Here is a 13333-nt window from a genome sequence, read left to right on the forward strand (position 1 = left end):
ACGTTGTTCACAGCTTTCAAACAAACAAGAAAAAGAATCCGCTTGGAAATCCGTGCATTCATGAGATAGCAGCCATTATGTTTTCTTGTTACGTAAACAAACATTGCTGCCATGTTTGAAAACTCGAAACTTGTGGCAAAGCAGTGAATGAGTTAAGATGGGGGTCCGCGGCCGAATACACATAATTTTGGGGGTCCTTGACATGAAAAAGTTTGAGAACCACTGATTTAGAAGAAGGATTTAGAAGACATTTATAGAATTGGGTCAAAATATTCAAAAACTTTCAAAAGATTTCAAAAATTGCAGACCTACAAGCTCACAGTGCAGCACTCGGTGCCGTGCTGTGAGCTTGTATATCTGCTATTTATTAATAGTTAAAGCAGGGGTCTTCAACAGGGGGTCCGGGACCCCTAGGGGGTCCTCAGAGTTACTACACGGGGGCCGCCAAATCCTTGTGTGATAGGATAATTGTTTTAAATTAACAACTTGAACCCTCGCATCCCTAATCTGAGGAGAACTTTAGCCAAAAATAGCAGATCTACAAGCTCTCAACGCCACGCAGAGAGCTTGTAGATCAGCTATTTTCGGCAAATACGTTTGGTGTAGAGATAAAAAAGAGCAAACCAAGTACAGAGGGAAAGGTCAAGTTTACAAAATATCGACAATTTAAGTGGTAAATGTCTGAAAAAACACATTAACATGAATCCAACATTGACTGATGACAGTGCTGTCAAACAAGTCTATGAATCTATCTATGAAAATCTGCATCACACATTTATACAATATGTAGAGGGGGTCCCTGCTTCATCTCTCTCTCTCTCTCAGCTAAGGGGTCCTTGGCCTGAAAACCTTGAAGACCCCTGAGTTAAAGCATAAAATAATGGGTCCTATCATTAGATCAGTGGATGAATCCTACTGTATGACTGTGTGTGGTACCTGGCAGGGCCGTCTTGCTGATGATGCCGGTAAGCAGGGACAGCTCCTGTAGAGCTCCCACGCTGAGCTCTTGACAGCGAAGCAGAGACTGGATAGTGTCTGCATGGACCACCAGCCACTGAAGAACCTACACATGCATGCACACGCACACACACACACACACACACACACACACACACACACACACACACACACACACACACACGAAAGCAAGCAGGCATTTCTGCATAAATGTACTGATCCCAAGTTAAAGGGGTACTGTCACCTAAAGGGGTTGAGGGGCAGATTACACTGTGACATGAGCTTCTCTGAAAACAGTCTTAAACAGTCTGAAGTTCGTGTCACAGTGTAATCTGCCCCTCGCCACCCAACAACAGCTGACCAGTACAGTAAGTAGTCATACAGTCAGGCTATACAGACAATTCATTTGACTGGCTTATAATTGCGCATCCCCACAATGTCATCATAAAATATTAACTTGTTTTTTAAGATGATTCTAAAAGTGACAGGCCCCCTATAAGAAGGTGCAGGTTACTTGGAAATGCAATTATATTGATTACAGGTACTCATGCCATGATTACTTGAGTTCAATAATACTTTTTTGTATTTATCGCATTCCTAAGACAAAATACCGCAAATTTACTCCCATTGACTCTGTACCCAAATGCATTTGGGTCCCCATCCGGAATCAATCGGGGACACATTAAAGTCTCCATGGCGTGAGTAATCAATAGAAAAAAGGTATTTCTGGGGGGTGACCTACTCCTTTAATTATTGTGTTATTGTCGTGGTTGGCGTATTTGCTACAATGCACTTAACACATACGTAAAATATGTCCTCTGCATTTATCCAGCCGAACTATAAGAAGAATAAAATACAATACCAAAACAAAGTGGTGATAATGTTCCAGGTAGCCAGCTTGCTTACCTGTGCTGCCCCCTGCTGGTGGTGTGTGGTGGTGGAGGTGAGGATGACCTGGAACAGTGTGAGTGTGGGCAGCAGGATCATTCTGTAGCGGTCCAGAGGACTGGGGATGAACCCTGAGGGGTCCCTCATCATCCTGGAGCACACACACATTTATAGAAGCATTATACCCTGCAACGCTCTCTGGATTCAAGCCCCCTGATACAATTATTAATACACATCATTTCAATATTGAACTATGTCATTAATATACCTTAGAGGAGTTGTGTGGAACAAAAAAAAAAAAGTTCCTCCTCTTCTGTGTTGCCTAGAACTGGAGGATTGATTTTGGGGTTTGTATTGTAAAGTACAACGGTGTGATGTCCAGTTCTAGGCAACACAGAAGAGGGGGAACTTTTTTTCTATTTCCACACAACTCCTCTAATATTAATGACATAGTTCAATATTGAAAATGGGTGGTCTTCCCCTTTAAGTATTGACGGTTCAAGTGGTTAAATATCTGAAAACACAAATCGACATGAATCTAAAATACACTGATGATTGTGCTGTCAAACGATGAAACTACAGTATATGGAATCTATGAAAGGGTTGTGGGGGTCCCTGCTTCATCTCTCTCTCAACTAAGGGGTCCTTGACCTGAAAACGTTGAAGACAACTGTGTGGGTCAGTCAGAGAGCGTGTAGTTACCTGTGGTCGCTGTCAGGGACCATGTCGAACACCTGACACTCGATCAGCTGGGAGACCAGGCCACAGCGCAGCAGCTCCACGGCCCCCTGGCACGTCTTGGCCACGCGGGTCAGCAGGGCCTGAACACACAGCAGGAAACACACCACACAATGTTGATTTCATTGGTAGTGTATGGCCAGTGGTTCTCAAACGTTTTCAATGTCAATTTGGTGCCGATCAGTCCAGTGGTTTTGTGAGATTATCTCTCTCGTATATGTAAAGTGGTTTGAGGAGCGGGGGGCTGTGGCGTGAGCAATAATAATAATAATAATACATTTTTATTTGTAACGCACTTTATATTTTGAAACAAAATCTCAAAGTGCTACATTAAAATGGCAAATAAATGAAGCAGAAGCAAACAAAACCAACAAAAAGGACTAAAAAGGTACAAAATAGTTAAATCAGAAAATCAAGAACAGTGCACACCTATTATACACAGCTCAAATTAAAATTTAAAAGCACACAAGAGAGGATTAAGAAGCACCAAAGGCAACCAAAAAAGGTCCTTCTAGGCAAATGCCTTATTAACTCACCCACCGCTATTTTTAAGACCCTTCTGAGGGTCCACACCGCCAGGATTTTGCCTACCTTTAACGTGGGCGCGCGCGCGAATCCATTGCGCGATGGTTCACCGATTGCATTCACAATACGATCCAGGCAGGGTAAGCAACAAAGCACTACAGCCTTCCATCGCTCAAAGCGAAACCGACGGAGCGCCACGCTGGTGTTGCACAACATTGAACCGGATGACATTTCGGCAGACAGGATACAGGCGTCGTTGTCCCGCCCCCCCATTTCCGTTCTGGAACATCCAGATCCGTTTTTTGTGAATAGGGCGGGTCCACAGAGCGCTATGGACGGCGAATCGGCGATCATACTTTTTTGTTTTATAGTTATTAAAGCTAATTGATAGCTCGTCATATTCGTCATAAGCAGAGTGGACCCATAACTATAGCTCGTCAAACTCGTCCAATGTAGTGGATGAGTTAAAAAGAACGGTCTTAAGTCCCCTTTTGAAGGCAGACTGTAAACAACCTAAATGGCATTAAAAGAGTCAACTCTAAAACCCTGGTCTCCTCTCCTCACCATCTTGCTCTCGTAGATGTACAGTGGTTTGAGGAGCGGGGGCTGTGGCGTGAGCAGGCTCTGCAGGGCCACGTCGTCCTGCCTCAGGCTCTCCACCAGCACCCGCAGGTAGCCGCTGTTACACACGTACACCAGCCACTGGCTCTGCCGGTCGATGGACAGGATCCTGTCCAGCACAGCCAACGCCAGCATCTGTGGTACACACAGAGAGAGAGGAACATCAGAGGAAACGCCGGGAGACAGGTGTTCTAGAGCAGTGGTCCTCAACCTTATCAGGCTGTGACCCCCAAAATTAAACCTAATTTAACTGGGGAACGCCATATCCTACGACCACTAAGAGTTGAGGCATTACACTTTGTATTAAACAATTCTATTGTGAAAAATAATTATGATTAAGCCAGGGGTCTTCAACAGGGGGTCCGGGACCCCTAGGAGGTCCTCAGAGTTACTACAGGGGGTCCTCCAAATCTGAGTGATAGAAACATTTTTTCTCTATTTTTTATATTAACCACTTGAACGCTAGCGTCCATAATATATTCCAAGAACTTTAGCCAAAAACAGCAGATCTACAAGCTGTAGATCGGCTATTTTCGGCAAAGAGGTTTGGTGTAGAGGGGAAAAAGAGCAGACTAAGTACAGAGTGAAAGGTCAAGTTTATTAAGTATGGACGGTTCAAGTGGTTAAATATCTGAAATTGACATGAATCCAAAATATATTAAGGATACATAGTGTTGTCAAACAATGAAACTATATGGAATCTTGTGGGGGTCCCTGCTTCATCTCTCTCGCAACTAAGGGGTCCTTGTCCTGAAACGTTGAAGACCCCTGGATTAAGCAATATGAGGATAATGAGCCTAAAACGTTGTTGAGCAGCAAATGAGTAGAAGCCAGGGGTCAGACTCCAGTGCATGGTGCTGCTCGTACCCGTCCGATCTCGTGCCCGTCGCAGGCATCGCGACACACCACCTCCATGAGGGCCGTGCCGTAGCTCTCAATGATGGCCAGGTTCTCTCTCTGCAGCTTGGAGAAACCGTCTTCAGGAGCTGTCAGACGCTCCCACATAGACTTGCCTGCTGTTGCACATTGGATAAGAATAGATAGATTGCACTTAATGATCCTGCAGGGAGACATTTTCATTGGTTACAGCTAGGGGTGTAACAATATAGTAACTGAATCGAAAAATCTATTTAAATTTGCAATGATCTACTATATCTATATGCAAAAGCAGATATCGTACCGTTTTGGCTTTGTATCGTATCGTTTTACAAAGCAGATAATCGGTATCGAATCGTTTTGCAGTGCAAATAATTGATTGTATGGAAATTAAGTAATTCTGCGTTGTATTTAGCAATTTTAAGAAGGAAAATGAAAAAGAGGGCTTTACTTTTCCATTCTATATAGCTACTCTTAGTCTATTGATAAGTGTGTAATCTCTGTGTTCATGTCAAGGTGCAGGTTTGTCCATAAGTGTTGAAATATAATGTCCACGTATTTGCTAGAGAATCATAGTGTTACTTATTTATCCATAATAACAGATTTTTCCCTTAAAAACGTGCACTATTGACACGTTTCACGAAGATCTAATGTCTTTGCTAAATAGTTACTATATCGATTTTAAATCATCGAATCTCCATGAATGAACCAATATCGTCCATGTATCGTATCATCAACCATGTATCGTGATGCGTATCGTATCGTTGTTAAAATATATCGTTACACCCCTAGTTACAGTAATTGAGATGCATGAAGTGCATACGTTGTTTCAGTGTAAATGCAAAGGTCCAGTGCGGAAGAATGATGCAAATCATAACTATATTGATATACAAATTAATGAACGAATGAATAAAGTAAGAAAACACTAAATATACTTTGAGAAAGGCAGGTAAGAGTTTACAGTTAAATAAAGATCGAAACTTCATCAACATTTAAGACATTTCAGCTCATTTCAAATCCCTCACTTCAAAGCATGACACTCCACAGGTCCACATGAGTAAAGGTGATTAAATGTAATCAGTTTTATTCCTTATCTTTCATATTGTTTAAATAAGTATTTCAATCTAGACTTCACACTCTTGAAAAAGACAAGATTCAATCTCTAACAGTAGCTTCCCTCAGGATGAATTACAGTTAAACTACCATTTCCATCTCTACACTTCGTCCATAGAGGCGTGTGTGTGTGCATACAGACCTGACTGTAGCGTGTCGGGCTCATCGGGTTTCTGGGCGATTTGAAGGTAGTAGAGCAGAGAGCCGTACAGGTGCGCACGCAGACGCTGAAATCCACCGCCTAGAAACGGATACAGATACCGGTCAATAATCCTTTGAAAATGATATCATTTAAAGATGGGGTGCCATAACGGATACAGATACCGGTCAATAATCCTTTGAAAATGATATCATTTAAAGATGGGGTGCCATAACGGATACAGATACCGGTCAATAATCCTTTGAAAATGATATCATTTAAAGATGGGGTGCCATAACGGATACAGATACCGGTCAATAATCCTTTGAAATAAAAAAAACTCGGGAAACTCGGGCGCGGCAGCGGCGGGGTACGGGAATAATTCTGGAAACTCGGGAGGGGGCAGACAATGAGTTAGTCAGTGTTTTTTGATTGGGCCTTTTGACTCAAGAGGCTTTCAGCCAAAAATGCACAGGGAAGGCAAATTTCCACATTATAACCACATCTGGGGGTCTATTAGAGTAATGTTAACTCCATAGACACATACATACAAAACAGAAAAAGTACAAAACTATGGCACTACCACCTCTTTAAATAAGAACTACACATTAAGTCAGAATGCCATCACTCCACTCACCTGTACAGAGGATGAAGTCCAGCAGCTTGCGCAGGATGAGGTGCAGAGCAGAGTTGGCGATGGAAGCGAAGCCCGAGGACGCCCCGCCGTCTAGCCCCACCCCCTGCTGGTGCTCCGACAGCACCGATTGGCTGAGCTGGGCCGTCAGGGTGAAGACCGCACCGGCAACGATGGGCATCAGCTCCCCAGCTGCGTCTTCAGATAACACCTGAGGAGGCACAGAGGGCAGGACAATGCTTTAAGGCAGTGGTTCTCAACCTTTTCTTGATTGATTGAAGAATTTATTAGAAGTTTGCAATAGGAAAAAAGTACAGTTTCATGACAGTACAAATCACTGGTACAAGGTCAACTAAAAGGAGATCCTAGAAAGCCGAGGCTTATTTCCACAGGAACCACACTTTTAAGTATCTCATATAACAAGCATATCGTCGTTGTCGGGTGGAAACCTTGTATGTCCAAAACCGTTCGTTTTTATCATTTAAAAAAATTAACTAAACTAGTGAAAGCAGCCGATCTACAAGCACACAACCCCTCGCAGTGCGAGGCGTTGTGTGCTTGCTTGTAGATCTGCAGTTTTCACTACTTTTGTGCGACTGCCTTGTCTGATGAAGCAGAGCTTTACTTCGCGAAAAAACGTACACATTTGAAACTTGGAGATACGAGGTTTCTGCCCGACAGTGACGATATATAACCTTCTCAGTTTTGTATAACGTTTTGTATAACACGGTTCTATCGTGAAAATAGCAGATCTATATGCTCACAACGCGTTGCGAGGCAAATGCTACTGGTCGGAGAGTTTCTCCGCTAGTGTATCCCCGCCCTTCTGAAGCGAATGGCCAGCTTACTCCCCCCCTGACCTTGTCATGCAGGTCCAGCAGCAGGTCTCTGATGATGAGCTGCCTGTCGTCAGCAGGGATGAGGTCAGTGGGGCAGGCGGTCAGCAGTGTCTCCACCAGGCTCCTCCAGGACTGCAGCGCGTGACGCTTGGCGCTCAGGCTCCGACGCACGCGGTTGCGCTCCACCACCTGCTGCAGGATGGAGTTCACCTCCTGAGACATCGAGAAAAGATGAGAAACCAAGAACAATTCAATTCAACCCAAAAACGTTAATCATCTCTTTTTGCGGCAGCCTACTGATCATTCCTGAGGTTCATTCAAATCAGACTGTCCATTCTTGAGTTATTATGCCGAGTCAGACCTTGATTGTTACTTTGTTGTTTGAGAACTACAGTATGTCAATAATCTCTTCAAGGCAGACTGAATATTGGATTATTACCATTCTTTGACATCCTCGCCAAGCCTTCATCCAGTAACACAAAACTCTACTGTAACTTTGCCTCAAGACACCTGCCAGTAAAAAGGACCAGCCAGCCAGCCACTATACGGTACATGTCATTAATGTTGAGTCAGTGCATCCATCTGACTGAACAGGCCTCTCCATAAACAGCAGCACGCTCACCTCCATTAGCAGGGGTCTCTGTCCAATGGCTGCCATTCCTTGCAGGGCGTTCACCTCGGCGACCAACACGCGATGAAGCAGCTGTTCGGAGCATTTCGAAAACATGAGAAAGGAGGATCTCGCATCCGTGTAAGATGAAACATAAACAAGTCAAATATTGAAAAGGGTACTTGGAGTACCCATGGGGGGCAAGGGTGAGGGGTAGGGATGGGACGATCTGAAAATGTCATATCACGATTATTGTGTCCAAAGAAATCTCGATTTAGGATATTATCGCGATAATCAAAATATCCCCAACATCCATTATCATGGGCGGAACATTTGACAAAAAATAGCAGATGTACAAGCTCACAACACGTCGCAACGCGACACATTGTGGACTTGTGATTCGGCAATTTTTTGGCAAAGAAATTTGGTACAGTGAAAAAAAGACTGTATCAAGAATGTATATTTTAAGTACGTTTTACCAATAGAGGGTTTAAATGGTACCGGATATGACGGAGGACGATATTACGATGAATTAAATCATTTTTATCACTATAAATGAGGGGGAGAGCGGTCATGAAAAGACATACCTTAACGTTGCAGACGGTGTGGCCTTGCTCGTTGACGTGCTCACAGTTGGAGATCACCTGCTCTATCTGGGTGCGCTCAAAGAACTCCAGCTGGAGAAGCTCGGGGACGTCCTGGCAGAAGTTGATGGCATCCAGCACGCTCAGCAGCTTCCTGCGCACTGAGGACATCATTCAAGGACGGATGAAACAACATTGGTTTGCAAATGATTCCAGTTTAAAACGGGAGCCATTCCATTAACATGTATGCTAAGTTACAGCTTAGCTTCAAGGTTCAAAGTGTGTACATCTTATCGAAAATATTTTGTTCTGGTTCCTCAAGACATTGTAGCAGCATCAACACCACCACCACCAACACCGATACTAATACTAATTACCTTTAGAGACTGTGTCAAAATGCAAGAAACCACTGAAAGATCTGGTCTCTTCCTCCATTCCTGACTCGCCATCAGCTGGGAAGAGAAAGGAGAAAGGAACTTTATATTAAAAAGTCAACATGCATGATTTTGTAAGCAATATAAGAAACATTCAGTTAAAAAAAAATATATTATTTAGCATGCTGTAGTTGGCAAAGATTTAACATCCAGAGTATCAACAAACCTCACACTTGCTTGATTCTGTGTTCAAGAGCAAGCTACGAGGGTATATTTCAATGTGTTTGCGTGTTTGTGTATGTGACATAGACCTCACAGGCTCCCATGCAGTACCTGCGTGGTGTGTGTGTGAACCTGCATGCTGCGGGTGTACATTAGGGCATTCACCAAATATTCGAATATTCGAATATCAAAGTCACTATTCGACGTTGTTCACCGAAGTCGAATATTCGCTTATTTTTATATTGTTTTCTATAATATATAGTTTATAAAGCTTGGATAGATAGGAAGTCATAAGAATGAGCTGTCAATGCCCCTGGTGGATGAATTTGTTAATGCTCTATACCAGGGGTTCTCAAACCTTTTTAAGCTGTGACCCCCAAAATAAACATATTTGAACTGGGGACCCCCACCCTGACAAGCACTTGGAATTGTAGGTATTACAGGTACATTTAATGTGACTCGGTTTCGCAGATAAATATTGTGAAAATAGCAGCTCTACATGCTCACAACGCCTCGCAACGCGAGGCGTTGTGAGCATGTAGATCGGCTATTTTCACAATGTTTGCCTCTTGCTTACTTAATATTTGACAGTTTGGCCAGTCCTGTCGAATTTTCGACTATTCGAATACTTTGAATACTAAAAATCACTATTCATGAATGCCCTAGTGTACATAACATTTGAGTGTACCTGCGTGCTGTGTGTGTGGCTGGTCGTCCAGCAGCAGGCTGACGAGGCGCTGCGTGTGAGAGCGCTGGCGGTTTAGTGAAGTCACCCGGAGCTCGATGGCCGCCGTCTTCATCAGCCACGACATCTGGGAGAGAGCGGCGATCTCATCACCTAAGGAGGACAAATGTTAATGTTAGCGTAACCGCTGTGTTGCTCATATCTGTAGCCTTTGGAAAGGAAGTGCTATCAAACAAACATGTAAACTCTTCACTCAATTATTCTGAAGTTGTAAAGGTGCGTTCACAATAAGGCAACAATATTTCAATTTGAGCGAAGTCGAGGAGCAGGAGACGAATTCCGTGGATTTAAGTCGTTCACCACCAGATGCAGGGGTTGCGTCAACTTTGCCTCGACTTTGTATGTAGCCTAATCCTAGAAAATACCAACTAAGTATCTTCGCCTCCTGTATTAACATGCTACACGAATATGATTTTGCACACAACACGTCACACTGTGAGCTTGCAGATTTGCCATTTTCAGCCAGTCTTTGAACAATGGAGTATGAATAAACCCTTTTGCAAATCCCGCCCCATTCTGCCCTGTTACTATGATGGGACATTAACCCTGGGCAGATTGTTTTTATAGTGTAAGTGGATGGGATTTTTTTTCCCTTCATAGCCTCATTACAGCTATATAAAGTACCAAAGGAAAAACACCTAGGTGATATTAATAAAAAGGGAAGACAAAGGTACAGTAGTTACATTGCAAAACAGGGGATTTACCCGAAAATATATGTTTTAATTTGTTTAATCCCAGTGGGACAGAATCCTCTTTGCAGATTCTTTTATAGTGGTAGTGGATGCGATTTTTTTTCCCTTCATAGCCTCATTACAGCTATATAAAGTACCACAAAAAACACATCTACGTGATATTAATAAAAAGGGAAGAAAAAGGTACAGTAATTACATAGCAAAACAGTAGTTTTCCCCCGAAAAATAAATGTTTTAATTAGTTTAATCCTCTGGATCAGAGATAGAAAGAGAAGCGCATTGCATCTTGGGTACTAGGAAGAGGACAGAGAGAATGTTTCTCCTCACATAATAGGCTGGCTTTTCGTAATTCTGCCCATTTAAATTATATGTACCCAATCGTGACTCTTAGACCATTGATAAGGTACATGTGAACTAGTTTGTTGAAGCTTATTCGTTATGATGAGCGAGATCGCTTGACGCTTGCCGTCGCTATCACCGTACCGGCCGATCTCCGTGTCGCGCAGTGCGGACAGTTTTTGAAAGCCTGAAGCAACATTCTCCACTGCACAAACTCCACCCCCGATAGCAAAAAGTGAATGATTTTTTCTGGTTGGCCAGTCAGGGAGTCTCAGGGACCAATCAGAAGGCTGACAAACGGTCTATTAACTTCTCATCACCACAGGCAATCATGGTTTTGTTTAGATGGAAGTGGGCGTGTACTCAGGGGTGTCGCACAAAATTCTGGGCCCTGGGAACAAGGATTCACTGTGCTTTAACTATTGCAATCGTGAAAGTTTGTGAAAGTCTTTAAATATTTCAAATCCTTCTGAGGTTTTTTGAAAAACGTATGTTTCTATGTCAGTGGTGCTCAAACTTTTTCATGTGAAGGACCCCCAAAATGATATGTATTTGGCCACAGACCCCCATCTCAAAATATTTAGGTCCAGGGACCCCCCCAGAAGCAAAATTTGAGTTACAAATGTTCGCTTAAAAAATACATACATGTATATTCAAAGATTTGCACACATTTTCACGACTTTTCAAAAATAGCAGATTGGTGCCGCGCTGTGAGCTTGTATATCTGCTATTTTTCAATACCGGTAGCTAAAGTATAGAATAATTAAAACACCCTCCTCCACCTTGGGCCCTGGTAACTCAGTCCCACTTTTCCCCCCCTTGTGACGCCCCTGCGTGTACTCACCAGGCAGGACGAAGGGCAGGTGCTGCAGGTGCGAGAACAGGAAGTCTTGGCTGGTCCTCAGGTAGCGCATGGTGGGGCCTGATGTTTCTGAGTAGGCACACAGCTGGTAGATGACCTGAGTGATGAATGACACACAAAATGCAAAAAAAATCCCTTCAATATTTCAGTTCATTCAGGTAACTCAGCCAATTCATTCTTCTAGGTCAGGGGTACGGGGTGACGGGTCACCCTGGGGTGCCGCGACAGCATTCTGTAGACTAAATCAATGCATTTCTGGGAATAGGCCTACCAGAAAACAATAATAATTTGACATATGGAAGATGCGGATGAGGATGGATGCGGATATATAAATTGGATAATATAATTAATGCGGTTGGATAATTGGCGGATAATTAATTTGCGCGGATGGATTCGGATGAACTCAAAAGCCTATCCACGCACCACTAGTGTGCAGGGTCAGAGTACGTACCTGGTAGCAGAGCTCAGCCAGGTGTGGGGCTTGGCCTGTGAGTACAGGCCCTGATCTCTTGTCACTGCCCCTCTGGAGCAGACTCAGAATGGCGTGCAGGCAGCTCCGCGGACACCCAAGAACACCTGCAAAACACACAAAGCTTCATACTTCAGTAACTTTGCTACCGCCACGGTATTATCAAAATGACATTATCCATAATTGTAAATAAATAATACCTTCTGAATGCAGAGTCAAATTTCAGCTGACTTTAACGTCCCTAGCCCTCACAAATACACCTTCAACACGGGGCTGTATCACTTCTAAAATATTCCAAACTCTTAGCACAGCATATTCTACAGCCTGGGATCTGACCAAGGAATCTAATATGTAAATCAGGGGCCTTCAACGTTTTCAGGCCAAGGACCCCTTAGTTGATAGAGAGATGAAGCAGGGACCCCCCACAACCTTTTCGTACATCAGTGTATTTTGGATTCATGTCAATTTGTGTTTTCAGATATTTAACCACTTGAACCATCAATACTTAATAAACTTGACCTTTCACTCTGTACTTTGTGTGCTTTTTTCCCCCTCTACACGAAACCTCTTTGCCGAAAATAGTTTATCAACAAGCTCACAATGCCTTGCAGCGCGAGGCGTTGTGAGCTTGTAGATCTGCTATTTTTGGCTAAAGTTCTCTGAATATTGACGTTAGGGTTCAAGTGGTTAATATAAAATAGGAGAAAGACCCCTGATGTTGAAGACCCCTGATGTAAATCATCACCACCACCACGTCAAGCTGTGGTCTGACCTGGGTCCTGCAGGTTGGTGGAGGAGACGGGCTTCTTGACCTCGTAGCCCAGCAGGTAGAGGGACAGGTTGGGTGCCTTCAGCTCCAGGGAAGTGATGAGGAGGTTGAGGATGTGGATCTGGGTCTCGTGGCGGATCTTTGCCACCTTCTTCTGTGGGTCTGAGTCTGGGGTTCGGAGAGGAGAGGTCTATTAGCGTGGCCGAACGAGTCGAAAAGATTTAATGCCGAGAGCGAAGAGTGACAGGGTTTGAATTAGGGCATTAACGTAAAAGTCGACAAGTCGACTTCATTACACAAGTCGACTCCCACCAGAGAAAGTCGAAGTTGAAAAAAC

The 13333-nt window shown here is 43.5% G+C and overlaps 1 protein-coding gene across 2 annotated transcripts in view; it reads right to left on the reverse strand.

The window, feature by feature from the left end:
- The window catches only part of nup205 (nucleoporin 205), a 50152-nt gene that overhangs the window by 9720 nt on the left and 27099 nt on the right, over positions 1 to 13333 (reverse strand). Inside the window, exons 20-34 of one of the 2 annotated variants that reach the window (XM_080737560.1) lie at positions 13000 to 13164; positions 12210 to 12334; positions 11741 to 11855; positions 9809 to 9958; positions 8902 to 8976; positions 8528 to 8685; positions 7953 to 8033; positions 7352 to 7543; positions 6495 to 6702; positions 5861 to 5959; positions 4597 to 4742; positions 3673 to 3864; positions 2548 to 2666; positions 1864 to 1996; positions 937 to 1063 (exon numbers count right to left, since the gene is read on the reverse strand). In XM_080737560.1, coding sequence (XP_080593686.1) covers positions 937 to 1063; positions 1864 to 1996; positions 2548 to 2666; positions 3673 to 3864; positions 4597 to 4742; positions 5861 to 5959; positions 6495 to 6702; positions 7352 to 7543; positions 7953 to 8033; positions 8528 to 8685; positions 8902 to 8976; positions 9809 to 9958; positions 11741 to 11855; positions 12210 to 12334; positions 13000 to 13164 — 2085 coding nt within the window. Of the gene's footprint in view, positions 1 to 936; positions 1064 to 1863; positions 1997 to 2547; positions 2667 to 3672; positions 3865 to 4596; positions 4746 to 5860; positions 5960 to 6494; positions 6703 to 7351; positions 7544 to 7952; positions 8034 to 8527; positions 8686 to 8901; positions 8977 to 9808; positions 9959 to 11740; positions 11856 to 12209; positions 12335 to 12999; positions 13165 to 13333 lie in introns of both variants that reach the window. The other variant, XM_080737559.1, reaches the window with a different exon arrangement.

This window comes from Nannobrachium achirus (assembly GCF_963921795.1).
Source record: "Nannobrachium achirus genome assembly, chromosome: 11".
Taxonomy (NCBI): domain Eukaryota; kingdom Metazoa; phylum Chordata; class Actinopteri; order Myctophiformes; family Myctophidae; genus Nannobrachium; species Nannobrachium achirus.